This window comes from Gallinula chloropus (genome assembly GCF_964237585.1).
Source record: "Gallinula chloropus genome assembly, chromosome: 23".
In the NCBI taxonomy this organism is placed as follows: Eukaryota; Metazoa; Chordata; class Aves; order Gruiformes; family Rallidae; genus Gallinula; species Gallinula chloropus.
In genome coordinates this window covers 3,671,262-3,693,240 of record NC_140108.1, presented here as the reverse complement: position 1 = coordinate 3,693,240, position 21,979 = coordinate 3,671,262, and the positions used below count along the sequence as shown (strand labels likewise).

The 21,979-nt window shown below is 55.0% G+C and overlaps 1 protein-coding gene across 1 annotated transcript in view; it reads right to left on the bottom strand.

The window, feature by feature from the left end:
- The window catches only part of MEGF6 (multiple EGF like domains 6), a gene marked incomplete at its 5' end in the record, with an annotated part of 66,682 nt that extends 46,151 nt beyond the window's left edge, over positions 1-20,531 (bottom strand). The window contains 4 exons of the mRNA XM_084274735.1: positions 9,911-10,015; positions 15,431-15,540; positions 18,207-18,341; positions 20,446-20,531. Coding sequence (XP_084130861.1) covers positions 9,911-10,015; positions 15,431-15,540; positions 18,207-18,341; positions 20,446-20,531 — 436 coding nt within the window. The remainder of the gene's footprint in view (positions 1-9,910; positions 10,016-15,430; positions 15,541-18,206; positions 18,342-20,445) is intronic.
- Positions 20,532-21,979: the final 1,448 nt, after the last annotated feature.

Here is a 21,979-nt window from a genome sequence, read left to right as displayed (position 1 = left end):
GTGCACGATGCTCTGCTCGGTCCCCGCGTGGATACCCTGCAGACCCCTGAAACCAAGTATGGGTCGCCTCGACTCACACCACAGGCTCCACCTATACTTGGTCCCCAAGGTCACACACGGTGGATGTCGAGGTGGATCCTGACATCCTTTCCCCATGAAAGGCTTCTTCCTGTCCTCAGTTGTGTTCACACATTGCCAAAGGGCCATGGGAATGCAAACAAATGCACACAGAATCAGTGTCAGGGGTTGGAAGGGACCAAAATGCAGAGAGGCCCCAGCCTCACAGCATCTGGCTTTGCCTTCAGCAACAGCTGCCCCTTTCCAGCATCCCCAGAATCGGGGAGCCAGGGCAGAGAACATAACCCTGGACAGGAAAGGGGACGTCCCTGTACACTGCTCTGGTGACCCGCAGGTTAGAGCACGCCAGACCGCAGACAAACTGCAGTGCCAACCTCTTCCCCCTCCCAGCAGGGTGAATGTTTACAGGGCTTAATTTCCCTTACTTGAGCCAACTGCCCAACGTTGTGGTGAGAGGAGCTGGCAGGTGACTGTTCCCAAGTTCCACTTCCAGCTCTTCCTGGCTGAGGACAGCAGCCTTGGCAAGTGCCGTGGTAGCCACATGCCAGTGGATAACGGAGGAGCAGCTACCCAGAGATGCCAACACCCCCAGGACACCACCACCCTGAGCGCTGAGGGGCTTGCTGCAGTGGGGGGCAAAGCTTCCCCAGCATCACCTCCTCTTCCAGCAGCTGAGGGCAGGGAGGGCACCTCAGCCCAGCCTGCCCAGACCAGCAAACAGAGTGCCAGCCAAGAGCAGGATGGCTGGAGCCAAAACCTTCTGCTGTGCGGGTGGGTTTGTCTCTCCCTGCTCTCTCCAGTCCTTTCCATTCCTCTTTCCTCAGGTCGGTGTCTGAGGAGGCTCCGGTCCTGCTGGGATTCTTCCCACGAGCCGCGAGAGGGACCCAGATGCTGCCGGAGCTCTGCTGGGATGCTGCAGCTCTGCCCAAGGGGGAGCGAGCGAGAAGCAAAACCTCCAGTACAAGCAGCTTGCTCTGTGCTGCAGCCTTCGTTCCACTCCTTCCGCCTTCAGCAGCCCGTCTCCTCACCTTGGATAGAGCAAGCAGGTTGGATTCTTTCCCAATATTCAGGGAAAAACGCCGTGCTGCTGGGACTCTTCCTCTTGAGCATCCTCTGAAGGCTCCTGGGGTCTCTCCTCACCATGTGGGACCTCTCAGCCGCTTGCACCCCAACATCTCCCTCCTCCTGCTCTTCCCTCCAGCACACTCTTTACTGTTAATGTAGGGGAATATATTCCTGAGATGGGCTGTGCATCCGAGCAAGGCAGCTGCAGGGCTTCCCACTCCTCAGCACCCCCAGGAAAGCAGGATCTCATATCTGTAGATGCACAGCTCCTGTCCTCAGCTGGCTCGGCCCCAGATACCTCTCAGCACTACCAACCCGATGCCTATGCAGGAAATCATCCAGCAGGATGCTGTGTGGATGGCTGCTGGACATTTCTGCCCTGTGATGGTCCAGAGAACAGTCTCGCTGCTTGGGACCTTGTGCCAGCACATTTCCTCTGGCTACAAGAGACATCTTGGCCTCAGAAATGCAGAGTGGTGTCCAAGATCAAGCACTCAGTGATGCTCATTGCACCGAATGGGCCAGCAGAAGAATGATTTCTCTTCCTTGCTTCAGACACCATGTGTGACGATGCCGGGGAGAATGATGGTCAGTGCAGGGAGCACCTGCCTGCAGAACTTGCTGTCTGCTGCTATCTGCTGAGAAACAGCATCACTGCCTTTTCCCACCATCACCTTCTGCCTTTTTCTGCCAAAAGAACCTTTAACAGGCGGGTGAGTCACTATTGCAGGGGGAGAATTGCCATTTCCTGAGCGGCCCAGAGCCTGAGACCTGCCTTCTTCCTCTTCAGCACCTACGACCACAAGCAAGCATGAGCTGGCAGCACAGAGAGCTTCCCTGTAAACCACAGGGCAGACCAGTATAACACTGAACCTCCACGTTTAGCACCGGTGAGGCCAGCAGCATTCTGCCATGTACTGCTGGCGGGGCAGCATCCCTCCCCAGATGGGACACTTGGGGTTCTCAAACACCGACCAACCGGGATGGTTCAGAGCTCAGGAGATGCAGCCTGGAGGCCAGCAAAGCCTTGTGCCTACCCCTCCAAATTCCAGGTGGATTTCCTAGAAAGGATTCTCCTGAAGTAAAGAAAACCTGTGAGATCCTGGTTTCCCAGCAGAACCCACACTGACACCTGCACTGTTGTGTACACACACATAACGTGTGTCTGCAACGGCTTCTCCCAAAACCCAACCTCTATAAGCTTTCAAAAAACATTTTTTCCCTTCTTTTTTTGGTAGGGAAGTGGCCTTTCATGCACCATTGAAAGGGGATTTCAACAAAACCTCTGTGTTGTGACCAGAACAGCCAGACATGCCAAGATCCCAGCCAGAAGGGTGAGCCCCAACAGCATCTCACTGCCCCATCCTTCCCAGCACTCTGCATGCAATGCTGCAGCAGGGAGTGCTTCTCTTTAGGGGCTTCCCAGCCACCACTGCACACTGGGCAGGACACATCCTACCCTAAAGAACTGGGAAGTCCCTGGGAAAAACGAATCTTCTCCCAGTCCCTTTGTCTCCGTATAATTAAGGTCAGTACTACAAAGCATCCGAGGGGGGGAGGCATTTTGTAAGGCTCTCAAGAGCTGTGGCAGCATTTACAGCACAGGACGGGCTATGTAAAACTATTGATTACTGATCTCATTATCCATCTTCAGCCACAGAAGCCGCTCGTGTTCCCAGATGCACAATAGGTGTCAAGAGTAAGAACCTTGAAAAAATACATTGAAGGGGTTACAATAGCAAATGGCTTGTTTATGCCATAATTGGTATTAGGCAATTAATGGTGGGACCAAACATCACAGCGCCTCTGCAAACAAAAAGCAATGCTGTTTAAAGAACATTTAATGAGCTCGTTTTATGTTGTCCTCAGCAAGTTTACTGCCAAGCCACAAAAGACATCTATACACACTGCCTTTTGTCTCTAATGAAAGGGTCAGTGCTACTTGCTTCTTGTTAAATTCACAAGTTACAAAAAAAAAAAAAAAAAAAAAAAGGAAAAAAAGAGAGAGAGAGAAAAAAAAGCCCAACTGTAAAGTTTAAACTGGAAATTCACCTTCTTGATGGAGCAGCTGCTGAGCTTCACAGGGGTCTGCTCGGCACAGTGTCCCAGCACCACGTCAGCTCTTGGGATTAGAGGCAAAGTGGACACCTCTGAGCAGAAAGATGGGGTTTGGTGCCTGCCACAGAGATCTGCTGTACAGATCGGATACCCACATACTCCAAATATTTGGCATTCCAAAATCTTCCCTATTAACGAGGTGAGACCCTGAGCAATCGGGAAAATGAAGGTGGAAATGATGTATTGATTTGCTAGGGGTAAGTATTGTGTGTGTGATGCAGGGCAGTGCCCCAGAGCACAATGGGGGTGGGAGGGATAATGCCTAAATCACTTTAAGCAGGAATAATGACCCGGCACCCTGCTGCCCAAAGACCATTCTCTCTCCACACCTGCATCCCCCACGCATCACCTCTCCCTGCTCTGACATCCCAAAGGTCAGACAAGGTGCTGCAGTTCCAACTACTGAAAGTTCCAGCACCACAGAAGGGAAAAATCAGGGTACAGGCACCTCCAAGCACTGTCCTTTTGGGAGGCAGAGTCCTTTTCCCCCTGCTCTCCATCGGCCTGGCAGTCAGAGCAGTGGGTGCTGAGCTCTCACCTTCCTCCTCCCAAAGCAGGCACAGCCCAAACCCACAGTCCATGAGGGAGAAAGGTCCCAACAGCAGCAGAAAGCTCTCAGGAGAGGGACCCAGTGGCATCTCTTTCCTTACAGGGAGCCTTTTTTCAAGGTTTGGGTAAAAAGTACTAAGTGACCTAAGAATACAATTCAAGAAAATCATTTTCTGGAGCGTTCTGTCTGGGAAATACACGCTGGGAGGGATGAACTTCCACAGATGGAGAAGGAACCAGCATCTCCAGAGAACTGAACAAGCCAGCTACGGAGATGTGCCGAGCATCTGAAACCTCACAGCAAGGTCAGATTCCTGCCCACCAAAGGCCTGCATAAAGCACAAGGGGTTTTGTAATGAATCTGTCCCCAAATATGCCACGACACATTCTGTGCTCACACCATCTGCCTGGCCCAGTGTTCTCTTTTTAACCATTTCTTCAGCTTGCACATGTGTGGTTTTTAAGCACGAGCATCTTCACGGAGTAGATCACATTACACTGGAGACCACAAAGTGAAAAGCCACATCTTACTCTGTCTTAAGTACAAAACCATCCCTGGCACTCTCACACTTTAAATCCCTGGGGTTTTCTAGGGATTCGTTTTACAAGTTGAATGCAGAATTCAACTTTCTGGGCAAGTTTATCAAGGCAAATCAGGCCTCAGCTTCTGAGCAGACACAAAGTGAAATCCCTCATTTGACTTTCCACGTGTGGTTGGTTTGGGCTGTGCTCATGGGCTGGAGAGAAGCTGGGTAACACCAGAGCTGGGAGTGAACTGTGGGAATGCAAGTTGCTGCTGCTGATGATGGTAGTGTACAGTAGAGGAAGCGAGGGACGATGTGCAGCTGGTAGAAGAGGTATCCCCCAGTGACAAACATCTGGCAGGCATCAGCACAGCATCTGCTGTCCTGAAACCCAACACGCCTCACAGAACGCGGTGGTATGCGGAGGAAAGGCACAGCATCCCTTCAACAACACACACCCCATCCCCCTTCCCCACCCTCATAAACCAGTGAAAGGTTTAACCCAGCGCCCTGCAATCTCTCACCCTTTTACTACACAAGATGGTGTGTGATCTAAGGATCTCAAGACGATCGGATCAGGGCACTGAATCAGTGTAGGGCAGCTTGGTCCATCAGCAGGCCAAAACAGCCCCCACCAGAAGAGCTGAGCGCTGGTGCAGACCCCTGGTGATGCTCTGCCTGGCCTTTGAGCAGCCACTTCGACCCCTTCCCCTCTCAAAATAAAAACATCCCCACTTTAATCTGCCAACATGGGCTGCTCTACCCCTCGGCAGCCGCCGCTCGCTCTGCTCCAGAGTCTCACCCCAAATCCACGGCACTGATTCCACGTCCCTGCTGCCCACAAGGCCTCTTGGAGGAGCCTGAGAAGGTATCCAGGAGAGGCAGCAGCACTTCCCAAGGTGAAAAACATTCTGACATGGGCTGTTAACGACAGTAACTCATACGCTCCATCACTCCTCCATGAAACTGGACAACTTTAAACATGACAGCAGACATCCCAAAGGCTGTTTGCTGTTCTCCAGTGAACCTTTAGAAACTCTCATCATCTGAACTATGAGGTTACTCCCTGAGTAACTGCCCTGTGCTCACATCCAGGTTGGTAAGACTGAGGTGGCCCTGGGAAGCTTGCAGTGAGCCCTGTGATATGTGTCTGGGTGAACGGTGCTGGGCCTGCCCCACAGATGGAAGTGTGAGGACCTTGTTTTGTGGGTACAGCCCCTGCCAGTCCCCAGCCTCAGCACACTTTCCTTTTCCTCCCAAAATTTTCTTTAAGCTGAACAACCCCCCCAGCCTTGGCTTCTCTCTCGGCTTCTCTCTTCCCTCTAAGTTTTTCAAAGGGTCCGGCGCTACCTGTTTGCCAGCTGTTAAATACCAAATGCCTGGCTGATGGACAAGCCGATAGCGCACGAGGGAGCAGAGCTCTGCACAAGCTGCCCTTGTTCCACTGCCTTCCTGAGCCAAAGAGAGAGAATCCGGGTGGGCAGAGGTGCACGGCCGCGCTGGAGGCTGGCAGCAGTCCCTCTGGGCTCCGGCTCTTCCTCCCTCTCCAGCAGAAGGCTCCCCCTTTGATTCCAGAGGCTGTTTATAAATAAGAGTATTGGGACTTCTTGGCTGTTGGAGAAGGGCTCTGCTTAATTTAGCCCTGGTATTATTAACAGTGGATTCTCTCCAATAAACTGACAGCAGAAGAACAATTGCTGCTATTTAGTGCCACAAATGGATTTGAAATCAGCCTTGTGAGCCATGAAATACCTCGCCTCTGTCGCTCTGAAATCGGCACGGGGGTCCCTTCGGAGCAGGGAACTCCCCGAGGCCAAACAAGCGTTACCGCACATGCGCGCTGCCTGCTGGGGTCCCTCCATCTGGGAAAGAAGCACCTGGCTCCCGGGTCTGAGGAGAGCCTGCGAGGTGGCTGCCTTCACTTCCCAAGACAAAGCCTTCCCCGTGTTGACCGCAGCATCTTCGAGCAGCTTTACAGCCCCGTGCTCTCTGCAAGCCACCTCCAGCCCGGGGGCTGCGGCAAACCCCTCTCACCCACCCCCTGGCCCATGCAAAGGCTTCCAACCGAACAGCCTCAAGAGATTAGCAGGAGAAACAGGGTCATTAGTCAATCAAATAACGCTGAGGGTATGTCAAGTGCTCGTGTCAATGAGGGCAGTGCTCTAAAGGCTGCAGTACTGGCCTCCTGAAGCGGTGACAAAGGGGTTTCTGCCGGCCTTGCCCAGCTGACACTCATCACGGCCCCGCTCGCTTACAGCTGCCCTCTCCTTTGGGCAAGGCTGATCCTTCAGAACACAGCTGGCTATTTGGGAAAGGTCCCGTCCCTCCGGCACAGCAACGCTCCCTCACGGAGCCCCCAGCGCCTGAGTGTCGCTGAAGCGACCCACTCTGCTGGGGAGCTGTGGGTGAGTGGACGCTGAAGCCGAGCAGCTGACAGACAGCAGGAGACACAAACAGCAAGAGCCTCGATGGTCACCGGCCCGCGGACAGATGGACAGACAACCCCTGCCAGGAACACACAACCCCGCAGCGTGCAGAGGAGCCGGGTGCTGATGGAGCCCCCGTGGGAGCTGCTCCACTGCTGTACCCCAGAACTGTACCCCAAAGTGTGGGATGGTCCCAGGATCCCTGGGACAGCGGGACAGGCTTGGAGCAGAGCCCAGGTTTTCTGACACCCCCTCTCTCCCAGCAACGGGCCCACAGGCAGAAAGGTCATTTACGCCCAAGCTCAAAGAAGGGGGGGTCCTAAGGAGGGTCTCAGCCCAGACCAAGCCTCAAACACCCCATTTACAACCCTTTCATCTACCAGATGTGGAAGAGGTGAAAGGAGTTTGGGACAACCCAGCTGCTCCCCAGGCTCAGGAAGAGCCTCCCTGGGCTCTGTCACGATGCTCTCTCAGCCCCTTCCTCCGGTTTGCTGCTCCAGCAAAGCCCTACTAACAGCAGGTACGAGGCACCACATTGCTGAGGAAACAAAAAGAAGCTAAATCTCAGTGCAGACAGCACTTGGCAGGATCAAAAAGCCACCGAGATGCAAGAGGCAAGAGAGAAGGTGCTGAAACCCAGAGTGGTAAGCAAGATGTACTGCAGACCTCCCTGAAAGAGCTCGTGCAGCCCGACTGAGAGCTCAGCCTTCAGTGTGAGGCGGCTTAACACAGCTGAGGAGTGCCCAAATATCGCTTTCAACAGCTCAGGAGAGGGGGAAGGACAGCACCTCCCCCCTGGGAGCCAGACCGGTGGGGTACCGCCTCATCTCCTGCCAGGGCAAACACCAGACTGTGGCTGCTCTGCACTGGCCAGCGAAAACATCCCACGTTGAAAGGTACAATAGGAGTCTGGCCAGGACTCCAGCATCCCCCTCCAGCCTGGAGGCACACAAGTGGGGACACCATCCCAGGGGCACACACACCACCCTGGGGTCACACACCCCCTGCTATCCTGCACAGCATTTTGGAGGGCAGGGAAATAAAAGCAGATCTCCAGCCATCCCCACGCTGACCTCTTGGGAGCCCAAGCACCAACTTCAGGTCCCTCATCCAAAGGGGTAATGTTAGTGGAATGACAGCTGTATTCTCTTCCCCTCCAAAACAAGCCAGTCTTTTCCCTTTTAAAACAGCTTTCGGGGGGCTCAGAAACCCGTGCTTTATTTTCAAAGCTGCAACCAATTATAACCTCAGGATCTGCTAAGCATTGCCAAATGTGACAATGGTTTTTTACCTCTTGGGTTCTGTACAGCAAAATGTCCCACTTGTATTCATTTGCACGAGAGGAGCTACAGCAAAAAAATACTTGCATTAATTTCCCAGACCCCCCTGTAACACATGAACCCAGGCAGCAGCACCGTGCACATCCCAGGAGGAGCCCTGCTCTGATCCCCAGGGCTCACAGGGTGAGAGGGAAGCGGATGGAGTGTGCTGCTGGGTGTAAATATTTGGGCCTCAGGTTACTATTGTGTCTGCAGAGCGACTATTTTAGACACAGAGAGCAAAAAAAAAGGCAAAACAAACTGGAAGCTATTTTAGAAACACAAAGAAAAAAGCAAAACAAACGGCAAATTGCTTTTATACGAAGCAGCTCCCTCCTGATCCTACTTGAAATGCAGAGTTTAAGCTGCTGGCATTACCCAGAGCTTCGGGTGGCCAGAGGGTTAAAGCTGGGTTGCTTCTCTTCCCTGGCATTGCCCCATTCCCTGCAGCTGCACAACGCTCATGGTTGGGTGGGTGTGTGGCACCTCTCAGCTTGAGGATGCTCAGGCTCCCCCAAAATCCCACCAGCCTGGCTGAGGGGCCACTCGCTGCCACGTGCAGCCTGTGTTTGTGGAAGCAGCTCTGGTCAGGATGCCCTGTGGTGAGAGAGCAGCAGCAGGGCTCCCAGCCTGTCTGTGGGCAGCCTCTCATTTCTTATTGCCAAGGAAACAGCTTTGCAGCCAATTGAGAAGTCGTGCTGGGGGCTGAGGGGCAGGGGGCTCCAGCCACCCCACACAAACCCTGGTTGAGTCCCAGGAAAGCCTCTGACTGCAGTAAAGGCAGCTCTAACCCCAGGCAGTGACACGTGTTCAAGAGGGAGCGAGGAATGAACTGAGCCTAAAGTCAACAGCATCAAGGGGGAGTTGGCTGGTATCCTCTTTCTTTAGGGGTGTTATCTAAATGGGACTTGGGAGCCTTTTAAGCACATCTGAATTGACCCCAACCTGCCCTCCTGGGGCGCAGTGCTGGGACATGTGCTCCCCCAAAACCAATTTGCCCATGGGCTCACCCTCCCACCCTGGCTCCCATTGCTGGGAGGCTGGGGGGCTTCGGACTCCACACAACACGGGGAGACCCCCACTCCTGCCAAGGACTATTGCTGAGCCAGGTCCCCTCCTCCTCACACCTACCTCTGCTGGGGAAAGAACAACCACACATCCCTGGAGGGAGAGACAGGCTTAGGGGTGGTTATAAAAGGGAATGAGAACCCTTCCTCCCCGTGGCAGCTGTTGGGGACCGACCGTCACGGTACCAAAGCGGAACATTCATCTCACAAACATCTCTCCCTTACCCAACCCAGGAAACTCAGTAACCTCAAGAGAGAATTTCTATACTGCACGGAGGTTAATTAAATAAAGCTTAGCAGCCCCAAATTAAAGCCTGCTCAGAGATATAACTGATCCAGCTAGCCAGAGCGTAACGGTTCTGCCGTCCGATGTGGCAGCCCATCGCCACGCTTCCCCAGGCTGAGCTTCCCTCTGCAGCCCACGACCACAGGGTCTCTTTGTTTGACCCAACTTTAATCAGCTTCCTTCTCCGATTCCAGCAAATCCCTCTGCTGATGGCAGCCAGGAATGAAGGCCATTGTACAGCACGGAGCTATGTTTCACAGCAAGCCATGATAAGCGTTTCCTTTCCAAACATCCCAGTTCTCCAAACGTTACGAACAGTGGCCAAGAAAAGCAGAGAGCAGATTATTGGAGTTTTGCAGATAAAACAATGGCGGGGGGGGGGGGGGGGGGGGGGAAGGATACAGAGGAGCATCCCTCGCTCTGTATCCTCTCCCCTTCTAACTCAAAGGCAAAGGAAGAACTGGAAACCAGTGCTTACCATACTGGCAGCGAGGCCCTTGGAAGCCCGGCAGGCAGCGGCAGGGCTGCGAGGATCCCTCGATGCAATGTCCACCGTTGAAGCACATCCCGTAACTGCAGACGGCTGCAAGGAGGAGAAGGGAGAGGATGACTCCGGAGACCATGAGCAGAGGGCTCCCTGCCCACCAACAAAGCTCCCCCAGCCCAGTTGTAACTATTATAGAAGTACTGCTGAACAGTTTTTGAAAGGCAACCCTTACCTGGGTAGCAAAGCGACACCCCAACAGCACACACAGCCTCTCACAGCGTAGGACAGGGACTCAAATACCTCAGGCCACATCCAGGGGCTTTTCTTAAAGGTGAGCTAAGTGTGAATTCACGGGAAAAGCTGCAGGGTGATGGATGAAATCACCCTTCTGCGGCCGACAAGGGGGTAACACACAAAGCACCTCACGCAGAACCATACTGGAGCCTGGGGCAACAGAGATAACCTCCTGATTTTGGGATCTGAGGTGTCTTGCAGGGACACACCACTAGCAGCCGCTTCCCGCCTCTCCACCGAGCATTCCCGGTGCCCAAAGGCGGCATCGCCTTCCGGCTGGGAGGATGACACAGAGCTAAGCTGTAAGTAAGCCTGAGCAGCCACATTTCTCTGTCCGCACCAAGTGAAGTGTAAAATGTACACGGAGACAGAGAATGCCCAATTAGGCTTCTGAAATCCACCTTTCCAAGTCATCTAAATAAAACCACGAACAAGGATGTGGTTTTCCCAGTGGAACATCTATTTCCCCACGAAGAGCAGCCAGTATTTTATATTTCCCACTGGAAAACGCTCAGCTCAGAAGGAGACACGTTGTTAGCAAGCGATGCTGTCACGCGTGCCGTGCTTTGTCAAAGCGTGAGGACGCAGAACAAGTGCCTATCTTCTTTTTTTAAGCCCATCTAAAGATTCAGACAATGAATTCTTCTCTCTAGTCACTGATCTGGACATCTCCCTGTTGCCAGCCAATTTCTCTTCCCTTTCTTTTCCCCACACCTCCTCTGTTTCTTTCCCTTCTCCCTCCTATCAGACAAGTGGTGACAAAATTCCAGACTGATGGGGTTGGGCAGGAAGCGACCTGCCAACAGAGCCAGTGACCTGTCGGCCTGGCTTCTCTTCCCATTCCAGCTAGAGCTGTAACTAATTAGCATCAGGAGGAGCAGGGCTGTGATTACACACTTTGTTTTGCAGCTTTACACCCAGGGAGAAAAGGCAGACCCTGTGCAGGCCTCAAAAGCAGCTCCAGAACAGTCGCTGGGAGACACTCCTGCTGACTCCAAACACCAGCAATGTGTTCAGGAGGGAAGGGGAGCACAAGGGAACAGCGCAAGGAAGCGCTGGCATTTTGGGGCAGGCTGGCAGGACACCTCGAGCACACAAGATGCGCTCGCAACGGCACCCATGAGGCACTTTCAAAGATGACTTCCAACATTAAGACATCACCCCACAGTTGGGGTGGGGGGTGAAGAGCAGGTGCAGAACAGAAACCCAAAGCTCTCAGTCTCAGCTTGCTGCCCCCAGCAAACCCCCCCCACCCCCCCTCTTGACCACAGCTCTGGTGGCACTTGCAGCTGATGCAGCTCCAGTCAGAGTGACAACTTCAGCCAGCTCCAAGTGCCACACACATCCCAGCTCCACAGACCCTGCGCCATACATGTGCTGGAGCTGACACACTTAAGCCTCACTGTTGGCTCTTTTAGGGGCACAATGATTTTTCAAATCCCCCCCCCTCCCAAAAATAAGATGCCTTAGTAAAACAAAGGCAGCATTGAACTCCAAACGCTCTCCTACCCACAGTAATGAAACAGTGATGAAATGTCACTTCAGAAAGCCAGTTATCTTCTCATCCAATGTTTTAGTCACTTTTTGGAGCCTCGGAGACTGTAGCAATCCCACATCAACCCTGTGCTGGCCGGCTGGCCCAGAAGAGTGGAAGCAGGGATACTCTTCCTGCAGCACCCTGCGGAGCTGAGCCGTGCCGTGCGATGCCTGCCATGGCAAACACTTCCCCGTGAGCATCCTCCTGGCTGCCAAGGCCACGGGAGCTCCTGGCAGTGAACATTTCAATGGGATTCCCATGCCGGGTACGTGCCAAGATTTTCTAGGGCTGCAGCCTCAGGTTTTGGCCGGCTCCTGCAAGAGGAGCTGTCTTCTGCTTGCTCCCTTTCCTTCAGGCCCCAACCCGATTACACAGAGTTGACCGAGTGGGCAAAGTGCCTAACAAGGGGGTTGGTTTTCCCTGAACCCTTCGCCTTACTCGCCTAAGCCCAGGCTTTAAGCAGGGTCTCTGCAAAGCTGAGCCTGGCTGCAGGATGCCCCGAGGCCAGGAGCGCTCAGCCCCGCTCAGTTATACCCGAAGCACAACAATGGAAAATATTAGAAGCAATGGCAGCGACACGAACCGGGGATTAGCCGATACGGGTGTTATTCTTGGCTGCGGCCCAGATTCCCTGAATGACCCGGACAATTCCCTGCTCTGTGCCTCGGGCTGGCACACACCGAGTGGAAACCGGAATAACCTACTTCCCAGCCCCGTGGGGCTGAGGGGCCGGCGGGTCTCTCCCTCCCCTGCGCTTGCCAAGGCTTCTGCAAACCAGCTCCTAATCCAGAGCAACATCATTTAATGCCAGGGAGACCCAGGAAAAGGGTAACAACACCGTTCTGGGGAGAGAGGATAGAGAGGATAGGCTGCAGAAAGCCTCTCTGGCTGCTGACTGAAGGGCTGGATGGGAGCTCTAGTGAGGATTTAACAAGGGGATTCCTGGGAAGTCAGAAGCCAGAGGCTGATTTGAAAGGAAAAGCGATGGAGAACAGCATTTCTCCTACAAGGTTCAGGCTCACAGCAGCACAGCATGGCCATCCCACAGGGACAGCGCTGGCCCGCGGGGAGCCTCTGTTAGGAGTTTAACCAGCACTAGAGGCTTGATCCGGGAGGAAGGTTCAGAAGTTCAGTCAGAGCCTTTCAGCTGACAAAACAATGAGCCGCTGGGAGCCAGGAGGGGATGTGCAAAGGAAAGTCAGCCTAATAGGGAAATTAAATTGTTAACGAACACGTTTCCTGCCGAGCCTCCCAACCTGCATCGCAAATAACGGCGCGAGGCGGGCGCAGCCGGCTCCTGCGTGCCTGAGCAGGCCTGTCCGCCATGCCGGGCTGTGCTGTGAGCTGGGCTGGGCCGTGCCTGAGGAGCCAACGTGGGCCTGGCCTCCCCTGTGCCATGGGCGACGTGCTGGAGCTAAGCAGAGCTGGCAGTAAGGGACACGGCTGGGTGCGGGGGAACGCACCCTGGAGCTTTTTAATAGGTCATTTCCAGCTAAGGGCAGGGCAGGGCTCAACCTCTGCCAGAGCTAAAAACCAGAACAAAGCCTGATCTGACCGAGGGCTGGATAAAAACCCAAAGACAACTGGGGCTGGTGATGGATGCTTTAGACCAGCATCCAGAGGCGAGCTCCTCCAGAGCTCCGCAGAGGCATCCAGACTGCGCATTGCTCTGAAGTGCTGGGTGCTATCCTGGCCAGGCTCTGCTCACCTGGGCTGCTCCATTCCTTTCTGCTACCTCACTGAAAACAGACTTGGATACCTCCATCCCGCCCCGCAGCAGAGCCAGTGCCCAGCCAGGGCCATCCTGGGCAGGGAGTCTGTCTGTCCTGCAGCAGCATGTTGTCAGAGCTGGCACTGGCACCTCCTGCACGGCTCATGGGTCACACTGCAGCTGCGATGTGGTCACCAGCACTACATGCCCTGGTCATCAGCACTATATCCCCGGTAATGGATCCTCTGTGGCATCCTCCATGCTCTCCTGGTGCCTTTCTGCTCCCCTGGGTTTCTGAAGGTGGCAGTGGCCAGCCCAGGAATGCAGACACGGCGCCTGCAGCGGAGTTCCAGCTATGGGCTCAGTGGGACGTGGCTTTTCACCACCTTGAGCTGAGAACAGGGATCCCAGGGGTCACCAGCCATGCAGGGCCCTCATCCTAATCAGCACAGGCTACAGCTGTGTCACTGCACCGTGTGGAATTTCAGGAGCACCTCAGAGGCCACTCAATACCCAGGAGCACAGCCTGGACGTCAATCCACCTGCAATCAGGTGTGAAGGAGCCCAATGCCACGCTAAAAATGCAAAGGGTGTCTTGACTCCTGACCTTTTCCTTCCCAAACAGGGCTGAGCAGATGAAAGCTCCAAGATGGAAGGCAGGAACACACCAAGACAATAAACACCAGCGGCTCACCCGCCCCATTGGCAGCAACTCCAGCATCACCAGGGAGAGTCACAGCATTCTATCTCCGAAGGAGCCGGACCTCCCCCTCACTTTTATCCTTGACCAACTCCACAGGGAGCAGCCCAGCGAACACCACTGCCCAGACGGCTCTGAGAGCCGGTCCCACGCTGAGGATGAGGAGCTAAGAGCACACCAGGAGCAGCTCACTTCCCTTCCCGGATGGGATTGCTCACTTCCTCAGCAGGAACTGTCATTACAGAACGCACCTTCCCCAGTTCACCCACCATCATTATCTGCTCACCAGCAGCGGTTATTAGGCACCCAGGGGGGTTTCCTCAGGCACAGCGGGGCTGCTCGCCGGTGTCGAAGGCTTTTGAAGAGGCAGAACAGAGATTGCCTGCTAGAAACACCTTTTATCATAGAAACCCCTTTGCTTCAGGCATCAAAGCCCAGGGAAGGTGCCTCTTCTCCAAACAAAACATGACCATCTGTGGGAGATGCTTGTCTCTTGTAGGTCATTGCACCCAAGCTCACCTTTATGATGGAGCTGGACACGGCCAGCTTGCAGCCCCGCCATACCCAGGCAGGTCAGAGCCCAAATGCTCTCTTGATTCACCTGCCCATGATGGAAAAGGCCTCTGGTTTTCTATGGCCAGGGCAGGAGCACCACCAAAGCCCAACTCAGGAAAGATCAGAGCTCTGTTACACAGCTCAGCAGAGAGCTAATAACATATCACAGGGACCACATGTGATTCTGCCCTGACAGTGACACTTACTTCTAACCACAGGCTTGGGTAAACCTTTGTTTGACTGGAGCCAAGGTTTTACTTTGCTCTCAACCTCTCAAAAAGCAAAGTTTAAAGTTAAATAGTTCCCCAGCTGGATGTGGCCATGGTGTTTAGAGGAAGGAGCCTGGAGCTACACAGCATCTGCCTCCCACGTCAAGCGGTGCAGCCTGGAGGGGAGGCGGGAATATGGGGCCCACGAGGATAACGCTGCCTCCATCCTCCACAAGAAGAGCATCACATCCTCCTCTATGCCAATATCTACACACCCCCAGCCTGAGCCACGTGCCAGCCCGAATGCACAGCGCAGCTTCCCAGCACAGCTGAGAAACATCCTTCCGACACAAGCTGAAGAGAAACAGCCAGGAGCAAACCCACCCCCAGAGCCTTCTGAAGACATTTCCACAGCACCCGCTGCGGGCACAGGGCGTGGGATGAGCCTCCTCAGCCCAAACCCAGCCCTGGCTGGGGAACCTCACTCCGACGGCGTGATACTCACGATAGAGACAGCCGGCATCGCCTCGGAGCTGGGACCATCCCGGGCAGCACCTGTACGCAGTCTGGTACTTCACCTTGTAGGCTGGTCGGTAGCCGGTGTGATAGGTGGTTCTGAAAGGCAAGGACACAGGGTGCCCCCCCCCCCAAGAGTGTTAATCCCCCCGGAGCTGGAAAACCACAACTCCCACAGACACCACGAGGAATTTGGTTCTCAAATGTGCTGGTGTTTTATTCCCACCTGGTGTAGCAGTGAGCGCTGGTGCAAAGGAAATTGACTTTAATGGGGAGCACGAGAGACCAGAGCACCCAGGTCCCCATCACCACCCTGGCTCTCTACCCTTTCCCAAAGTATTCCTCAGCTGCGACCGGGTACACACTGAAGGTCCCTCTGACAGCCCCTGCTCTGGGGTGGGAACTGGGGCAGTGAAGGGCGGGGGGGGGATTGATCTGAAGCATAAATAAATAAGAGTGGCACTTCTTTCCTGGAAACGTGACGCTGTTGAGACGTGAAAACCGGAACGTGGAGAAAACTTTTGAAGCCAATATTTTTTTAAAAGCTCCTTTGGCAGAACTTGAAACTGCTCCACCAAGTCAGACAAACAGCAAACATTTGGCACCGCTGATGTGGTGTACGTGGCCTCTGAAAATATTTACCCAAACTCTGTCTAGTCCTTCGACTCTGTCTGAATGTTTCTAGAGAGCCCCTAAACGCCAGCGAGCCACTGATGCCCGGGAAGGAGACCTGGGGCTGCTCCTCTGTGCCAGCCTGTGCACGGAACTGCAGCTGAGAGAAACAAAGGCAGAGCCCAGTTCTGTCTGCACGAGCTGTCAGCAAATCATGAAGGAAATCCTCGTGCTCCAGAGGCAGCTCAGAACACAGGAGCTGCCTGGATCCCTACGGCACCAGAGCTACATTCCAGCCCAGCCCAGGGCTGGGACCCCCCAGGACCCCACGGAGGTGGGGGATCCAAACACAATGCATGAGCTGTTGTGGGCAACACCGTCCCTGCCTGCCCCAGCCCACCTTCCCCCCAAACCGTGGCTTCAGCAAAGCAATGGCACAGCAGCAGCATGCTGGGGGGGCATTTAGGGAATCTGCTCACAACCACGGATTCCACATAGTGGGAATGGGGCAGCTCCTGCAGATGCTGCTCCTCGCCCGGCACAGGGAAAGGAAGAGCGGATGCTGGATTCTCCTACAAGCTCCAAGGCAGCCAGGGCGACTCCAGGCCAGCCTTGTGTGTCAAACCCTCAGGCTGTTACCAGGCTTCCCCAGCCCAAACCGGTCCAACTGGAGCAGCTCCAGTGGGTGAGATGGGGGTTGCACAGCATCCCTGCGAGCGCGAGACCACGCGCTCTGCTGCCCTCAGTTGCTCAGCTCAAGGGAGCTTGGCAGAAGATGTCCCAGCTTGGCAGGAGATGTTCCAGCTCCTGGAGCAAGCGTGCTGCAGTGGGCGCTCCTAAAGGAAGTTTAGAGTGAGGGATGCAGGACAAATCTTGCCTGCAGAGTTTTGCTGAGTCCTTTTAAAGTTCATGGGGTGAAATCCCCCACAGCACCTCCATGTTCCATCAGGAGCAAAGTTTTAGCAGGAGGCTGCTCCAATGTTTGTAAGGGAGCAGGACAGAGAGGTTTCCAGTTCAGTTCCTTGATTTACAATGTCAGAATGAAGGGGACAGCTGGAGAGCTTTGAAGCAGAAGCAGGCAGGGCACCCGTCACCTCCCAGTCCCATCAAGAAGGACTCTGTCCGCTCCTGTATGACAATGCACAGGTATCATCGCTGAGATAATTACCTGCAATTACAGGTTAGGAGGAATTCCTAAAGGCAAGACTTAAAAGCTGCCTGTAGTCCCAGCTGCCCCTTTGAAACTGCCACTGTCATTACCTGTAACCACCTAATGAGGCTGGAAAAGCAGGCGGAGCACAGGAGATCCCCCATTGCAGTTTGGCTGCCGTGTTGGTGGGAACAGGGCATTGTCCCCACTGCCATCCCTGTTCGTAGCCCCCACACCCCTGCCTGGATGCCCAGCTCCCAGTGAGGGTCAGTTGGTGATGCCACCATCACGTTTCCATGTACACTCAAACTCCTTTCTCACCCTTGCAGGAGTGCTCACACCCCTGACGTGTGCCAGGCAGAGTCCTGCTCATGGTGTGAAGGAAGCTGAGGACCCTTGTGGCACAGCCCACTGAGCATCACCACACCCACGATGCCACAGCGGTCCCCACCCAGCCCCAGCGCTGCCTTCGGCTCTGGGACACCACAGCCCACTGAGAAGCTCTGCGTTGAGGCTGAGACATGTAGAGAGGCAGGAATAAGGCACCTGATGCGATTAAGTCATTTCATTAACACATCAATAGGTGTAACATCATCAGGAGATGCAGGCAGCAAACCGCGATGAGAAGCCTCTTGAGAATAAAAGGGACAGATCTTCTCTTCAGGAATTAAGAGCTTAAGGACTCTTAGCATCACAGAGGTGCCTGGGTGGGTCAGAAACCCCTCTGCCTGATGCACACAGCGCTCACAAACCTCTCTCAGTCAGCCGGTTATGGCCAAGAGAAGCATCTAACAGACAGCTCTACTCTTCCCAGCTAATTTGGGGGTCCAGAGCCACATCTCCCTCACATGAGGCTCTCCATCAGCTCAGCCCCCCAACGAGCCCCTTTGTTACCCCGCCGCCTGACCCGCCGTGGAAGGAAGGGGTCTGTGCCCTGCAAGGATGGAAGGAAAGGGTCTCTGCCACCCAAGGAGCAAGCCCAGCTCGAGGGAAGGACACGTACCTGCGCTCGTAGCCCGTGCACCAGCGCCGTCCCGCGCAGTCCTGCTTCCACACCCTGACGGTGCGGGTGACAGCCCGGACACACGGCTGCCGGTGCCCCACGATCGCCAGCTCCTGCTCTGCACACACATTGGGCCTGGCACAGACAAACAGACGTGTCAGGGGTACAGTTATTTCCTTCCTTGTTTCATTCAGTGGGTGCAGGGAACGGGAATCTGCCAGGTCGGATGGCCACGAGCAGTTGTTGAGTGCAGCCTCCCACTTGCCCCAGCCCCCTGAATTTCCTGCTCCTGGGCACAGGTGGCATGCTGGCTGCACAGTACCAGAACATACAGCACAACACCATCACCTGCATCTCTCTGAAGTGCATGGTCAGGCTTTTGTGAATCTGTTAAACCCTGGAGACCCCCACAGTGAGCATCACAAACCCACCCTGAGGGTGGGAAATCGCCCCACAGACACAGCACATGTTGGGCAATCCCTGCTCTGTCCCAACCCCCCTCCCAAACCTCGGAGGCAGTGACAATGCCTTAGGGCTCATTTCTACACTGAGGAGAGGCTGGAGCAGAGGAAGCAGCAGCCTACGCCGTGCAGCAGCACAGCGATTTCTGTGTTTGCCCCTTCTGTCCACTCTCCACTGATGAAGAACACATATGTGCTCTCTCTGCACCAAGGGGATTCTTTTCCTGGCTGTTGTCACTGCAAACACCAGTGATATCCACATCTCCTGACAGTGCCTGGGAAAGAATTACCCTGCCCCCAGAAGCGATACATCACCTCATCAATGCTGCTTTAAAGCAGGAACTGGGTTTGCTGTCTTAGATGCTTCCTCACTTACTCAGAGTTAAGGGCTGGGAGAGTAACTCCAGTCAGCAAAGGGAATATAACCAGTTCAGGAAGAAAACAGGGGAAAAAAACATTTGCACTTTAGTTCTTTTCTAATCCTGACTCTCCTTCACCAAGCACTGCTCAGCAGTTCTAAGTGAGAAGGAAGAGGGAGGCATCTGTCCCTGGCTCAAGAAGTCCTGAGCCATTGAGCATCTGGGAACACCCCAGCTCCTTCCAGCCCTTCAAAGGGGCCAGGAGCTCCCACAAAAAGCTTTCTGTAGAAGAAGTTAAACTAAATGATCCAGCCATGGGGAAGCACAGAGACCACAGCCTGGCTGCCCTGGGATGCTCGGCTACGTTGCTGCTGCAGCCAGCCCGGTGATACCTTCGGGGTTACTACATGTGTCGCCCCATCCTGCTCTCTCTTGGCCCCAAGGTCTCCTTGTGTCACCCCACACACACGGCCAAGCCGTTGGGCTCACAGAGAGCTGCAAGCTGCCTCAGCATGGTACATGCCCATCCCTCACCTCGAGCTGTCTGCATCTCCAACTGGAACCACAAGAACCAGGCTGGCAGGGGCACAGCTTTGGTGGCATTGACTGCAGCGAAGAAAGGGTCTCATGTGCCCTGGAGAGGGGCAGGAGGGGGGGGGGCGGGTCACAGGCATCCCCAGCGATGCCCTGTGGGAAGTGACAGCACTTCCCAGGCGCTGGCATTGTCCTGTCTCTGGCACACATCTCATCGGCAGCATCTCATCCAACAAGTCCTACAAAGCCCTTGCTGGGGCAGGAGCACGAAATCCCAGATGCAGGGAGAAAAGGCACGGTCCTGCAAAGCCTTTGTCTGTCAAAAAGGACCCCCTTCCCCTTTCTCTCCCCCTTCCCCTTCCCTGTCCCAAAGGCGAGGGCATCGGGGCAACCAGGGTCGGCACACCGAGCAGCGCAGGGTCCTTCACGAGAGGAATCAGCACGATCCCCCTGCATCCAGAGCCCGTCTCCTGGCAGGAGACCAAACCTGCAAGGAAGTTTTCCGGCGCAGCCAAGCGATTAACACCACACTGTAACTGTACAGTTCCATTAAGGGAGAAAGGCTGCTGGGGTAACGGCAGAGGGGGGGAAGAAACACGCCTGAGAGACGGAGATGTGAAGCACAGAGCAGCCAGGAGGGCTGGGAAGGAAGGTCAAACCATGTACAGAGAGAGCCCCCCACTCTCACACCACAGGGACCTGGGGGAGAAACCTTCTGCAAGCAAACATTGGCCAGGCTTTCAAAGTCCTGTGCACCTTTACATACAGCTGGGAGTAGAGAAAGGGGCGCAGAGCTGCCCTCCCTCCCCTCCTCCTCCCTTTCAAAACACAGCATTTGCCCCCTGCCCCAGGAAAACCCCCCAGTTCTCCTTCCTGGCTACTTACATTTGGGGCTGCAGTTTGCTCCCAGACACCAGAGCAGCTATCGGCAGCATGAGGACAAATGACAGGGCCACGGCCCAGATCTCCATCGCAGCAGCTCCTCTGTGCCCCCCAAGGTGCTTTTTGGGGTGCCAAGAAAACCTCACAGCCCACTCGGGCACAAGCACTCCCAGCTGCCCCTCTGCCCGCCCGGCCGGGGTCTCTCTTGCTGGGAACAGTTGGGGGGAGCAGGGCTGTCACCCCTGGGTGCTTCCTGCCATGCGGGTGCCGTTCAGCGAGTTCCTTCAGTCCATGGGAAGTGAGGACAGCACAGATCACCCCTGCGATGTTCCCCAAGCCAAACCTGGCTCCTCACACTCCTTGGGTTCCAGTGAGAGGTACAGAAGTGGCTTCTCCTTCTGGCATTCGCTTCTTGACCAGCGCCCCAGGGGGTCACAAGACCCAGGTTCTGTCCCACAGCGATGCCCCATGTGGATCCAGCCGATCCGGAGTCACAACCCACATCATGAGGCCACGTAAGAATCGGCACCTGCAAAAGGAGGGCTGGTCCCCTGCAACCCCAGCATCCCCCTCCCACAGGGCTTTGCCAAAGCGGGCAGGGTGCCACCTTACCCCATCCACACCGCTGAAGCCACCGTCCTGCTACAGCCCCCACCTTCCTCTGGCCCTAGGAGCAGCTTCCTTGCACCTCCAGGGAGTACGGAAACTTCCCTCCTGCCTTTCCCAGGTCTAGCTCCTTTCCCTCACATGCTCTCTTGTTCCTTTGCTTGCTGACAGGCAGAGATCCCTCCCACCAGCCAAGTCCAGCCCCGGCGAGAGGAGGGGGAGCCCAGCAGCACAGCAGCAGCAGGGACTGGGGTTGGGTTCTCCAAGATGAACGGGTTGCACAGTCCATGGGCAGCCCTGCACCTACTACCCCAGCAGCTCCAGGAAACACCCCATGGAGATGTAATCTTTCCTGCACACTCCAATAGATAACGAAGCGATCGCTTCCCAAGGGAATTCTGCTGGGCAGGTGAAGCGGGCAGGGACCCATCTGACCCAGCTCGGTGCTGGAGAGCCGTTAGCTGGCCAGTTCCCGGGGTGGTGGGAGAAAACCCCGGGAAAGAGGGAGCTGGGGGACCAGATTGAATTGCTGCCTGCCTTTTGCCACCAAACTGCCAGCTGCGTGGGGAAGCAGCACAGGGAGGTGCCCATGTGGATCCTGGACAGTCTGCCGCCCCCCTCCCAGAATCAGGAAGCAGAGAGAGAAGTGCCCAAGCCTAATTCTGAGAGTTCACTGCAGAGTTTCCTCTTCCACCGGTTGTTACTACCGGTCTCAGCAGCAACGGTGAGGACCAGGGGCTGTCTTGTGGCTTCCTTGCGAGGAGGATGGGCGCACGGTAGGGGATGCACTAGGACAGGGACGAAGAGAGTGGAGCTGCACTAAAACCCTCCTGCCTCAAGAGCCCGACAGCAAACTCCCAGACGGCAAACTCCCTGACTGACAGACAGCAAACTCCCTCCCAGGGCGAGGAGGATCCCACGCAGCAGCTGG